Source organism: Penaeus vannamei, chromosome 13 (assembly GCF_042767895.1).
Source record: "Penaeus vannamei isolate JL-2024 chromosome 13, ASM4276789v1, whole genome shotgun sequence".
Taxonomy (NCBI): domain Eukaryota; kingdom Metazoa; phylum Arthropoda; class Malacostraca; order Decapoda; family Penaeidae; genus Penaeus; species Penaeus vannamei.
Genome location: NC_091561.1, coordinates 30,794,747 through 30,797,246, shown reverse-complemented (window position 1 = coordinate 30,797,246; position 2,500 = coordinate 30,794,747). Strand labels below are relative to the sequence as shown.

At 43.4% G+C, this 2,500-nt stretch overlaps 1 protein-coding gene across 1 annotated transcript in view; it reads right to left on the bottom strand.

Moving 5' to 3' along the window:
- The window catches only part of LOC113800356 (forkhead box protein C1), a 46,101-nt gene that overhangs the window by 10,527 nt on the left and 33,074 nt on the right, over positions 1 to 2,500 (bottom strand). The window contains exon 2 of the mRNA XM_027351119.2: positions 224 to 1,672. Coding sequence (XP_027206920.2) covers positions 224 to 1,036 — 813 coding nt within the window. The 5' untranslated portion in view covers positions 1,037 to 1,672. The remainder of the gene's footprint in view (positions 1 to 223; positions 1,673 to 2,500) is intronic.

The window sequence follows — 2,500 nt, the reverse complement described above, 5'->3', positions numbered from 1 at the left end:
AGTAAAAAAAAAAAAAAAAAAAAAAAAAAAAAAAAAAAAAAAAAAAAAAACATTAAATATATAGAGAGCTGGACTAATTGGGAATTTAGGAAAAGTGATCTTGCTTCATGCAACACATACCATGATACAACCACACCACACATACATACATTAGGCTTGCATGTGTTGGTGTACACGCAGTAAGCCTATGGCAAAAGATAAAGCATTTTTGGGAGCGGCTCACCTGCCACGATGGATCAGCGGTCTTATAGTAAGCGAAGTTCTCCTTGATCCACTTGTAGATGGCCGAGAGCGTCATCTTGTTCTGGTTCTCCTTCATGGCCATCCCAATCAAGGCTGCGTAGCTGTAAGGGGGCTTCACGCTGCCGTCGACCGAGTAGTCGATGTTGTCTTGCTTCTCCTGTAATTCCGCTTTCCGCTTTTTGTCCGCGGGAGAGTTGTGCGGCATCTGGGAGGAGGCCAGGAGGTTCTGCGGCTGCGGGGAGGCCGGGGGCGTGGGCGGGGTGGCCAGGTGGGGCACCATCCCGCACATGTCGAGCGAGTGAAGCCAACTCAGGGACGTCAGGTCATCGCCTCCGCCTGCGTTCGAGCCGACGCCTCCCGCCGCAGGATCGAGACCCAGACTGCCGACTGTCGTGCCACTGTTACTGCTCCCGAGGACGCCCCCAGGGTTCTCGGACGACCCGACTGTGCATCCGCCTACGTCAACCCTGCCCAGCTGAGCTCCTCGGTCGCCGTCGCAGCCTTCGCCGATCGGCGTGAAGGCGCATGGATCGGCAACCTGGGGGAAAGGCGTCGCGCTGCTGATTCTTCTGAAGGTGCTGCCATGGCAAGCTGTGCTGGTTCGGTGTACGGCGGGGGCTCCGCAGCTGATGGTAGGAATGTGGACGCCACCAATGGGGGAGGATTTGTTGCTGAAAAAGCTGTTGGTGGTTGTTTTGACTGTCGTGATGGGGTGCTGCTGTTGCTGCATGCTGACGGCGTCGCTGGTCTTGGCCAGCTCATGGACGATCCCTCGAAAGCCGCCTTTGATCATGGGAGAAGTTTCGTTGCTCGTCTGAATCCGCCAGAGTGATTGCTTCTCTCCAGTTTCGGTAGACTGGGAATCAGTCTTTATTTATATCGCGCTCTCAGACAGACGACTGGCTTAAACTACAAGTACGACATGTGTTTCTTTTTGTCTTGCATACATCTAGATCCGCTATTGCTTCGCAAAGAAAGTGAACGTCAAAAGTTCCAAGACATTCCGGTGTGACAGACTAACTTCGTAGGTGCCAACTGAGACAGCAAAGCAGAAAAAGGAAAAAGAAGAAAAATAAAAGAAAATATAGAAAAGGAAGCCGAAAGAGCAGCAGAAAGCCTTATTGGCTCAGCAAGCGGGACGAGCGCGACCGCCGAGGCCCCATCACTCGAGGACGACGACGCCGTCAGCCGATCCGCCGCACAGCATCGCCGCGCCGCCCAACGCACACGTCTGCCCGGCCGCCCCGTCGCTCAGTTCGTATTCCATAAGGCGGTGCCTCCAGGGGCTTCTCCCTCGTCCGCACACACTAATTTCGCTTTTCAATTATAGATCTCGGCGAGGTATTTTTTGACGGGTTTCAGGATCGTCTTCCACGGGGAGGTTTGTGTCCAGTCCCTTCATATCATTTGGCGTCTGCTCTCGCTGCGTCTGGAAGGGAAGCAAAGTTCGCCGTTAAGAAAGTTCCCGATAACGGTTATCAGTCTCATTGTTATCTTTATGAATTAACTGATCTCGTGTCATAGGCATCCAATCACAATCGATATTATTATCATTGTTTATAATGACACTACGACTATTATCATTATGAGTAGCATTATCAGTGCTATCTTGTTGATGATAAACGTAATGATGATAACAATAACTCCTATCACTTCTACTACTAATACTAAGAATAATAACAATAATATACTATTTGTAATGCAATGATAATAATGATAATATTGATAATAATACTATTAAAGTTGGAAGCAAAGATAATATTGATAATAACAATAATGGTAATGATAATGGTAATAATAAAAATGATGATGATGGTGATGATGATGATGATGATGATGATAATAATAATAACCATAACAATACTACTACTACTACTACTACTAATAGTAATAATGATAGTACTGATGATAAAAATGATAATAATAATGATAATGATAATAATACTAATGATAATAATAACAATTATAATGATGATAGTAATAATGATAATAACATTAATAACAAAAATAATAATCATAATGACAATAATGGTAATGATAGAAATACTATGATGACCATAATGATAATGATGATAATGATAATGACAATAATCATAGCAATAATGATAATGATAGGGGTAATAATAATCATGACAAAAAATAAATCATGATAAAAAATAATAATTATAACAACAACAGCAACAACAAAAACAACAACAACAATAATAATAAATAATAATAATAATAATGATAATAATAATAATGATAATAATAATAA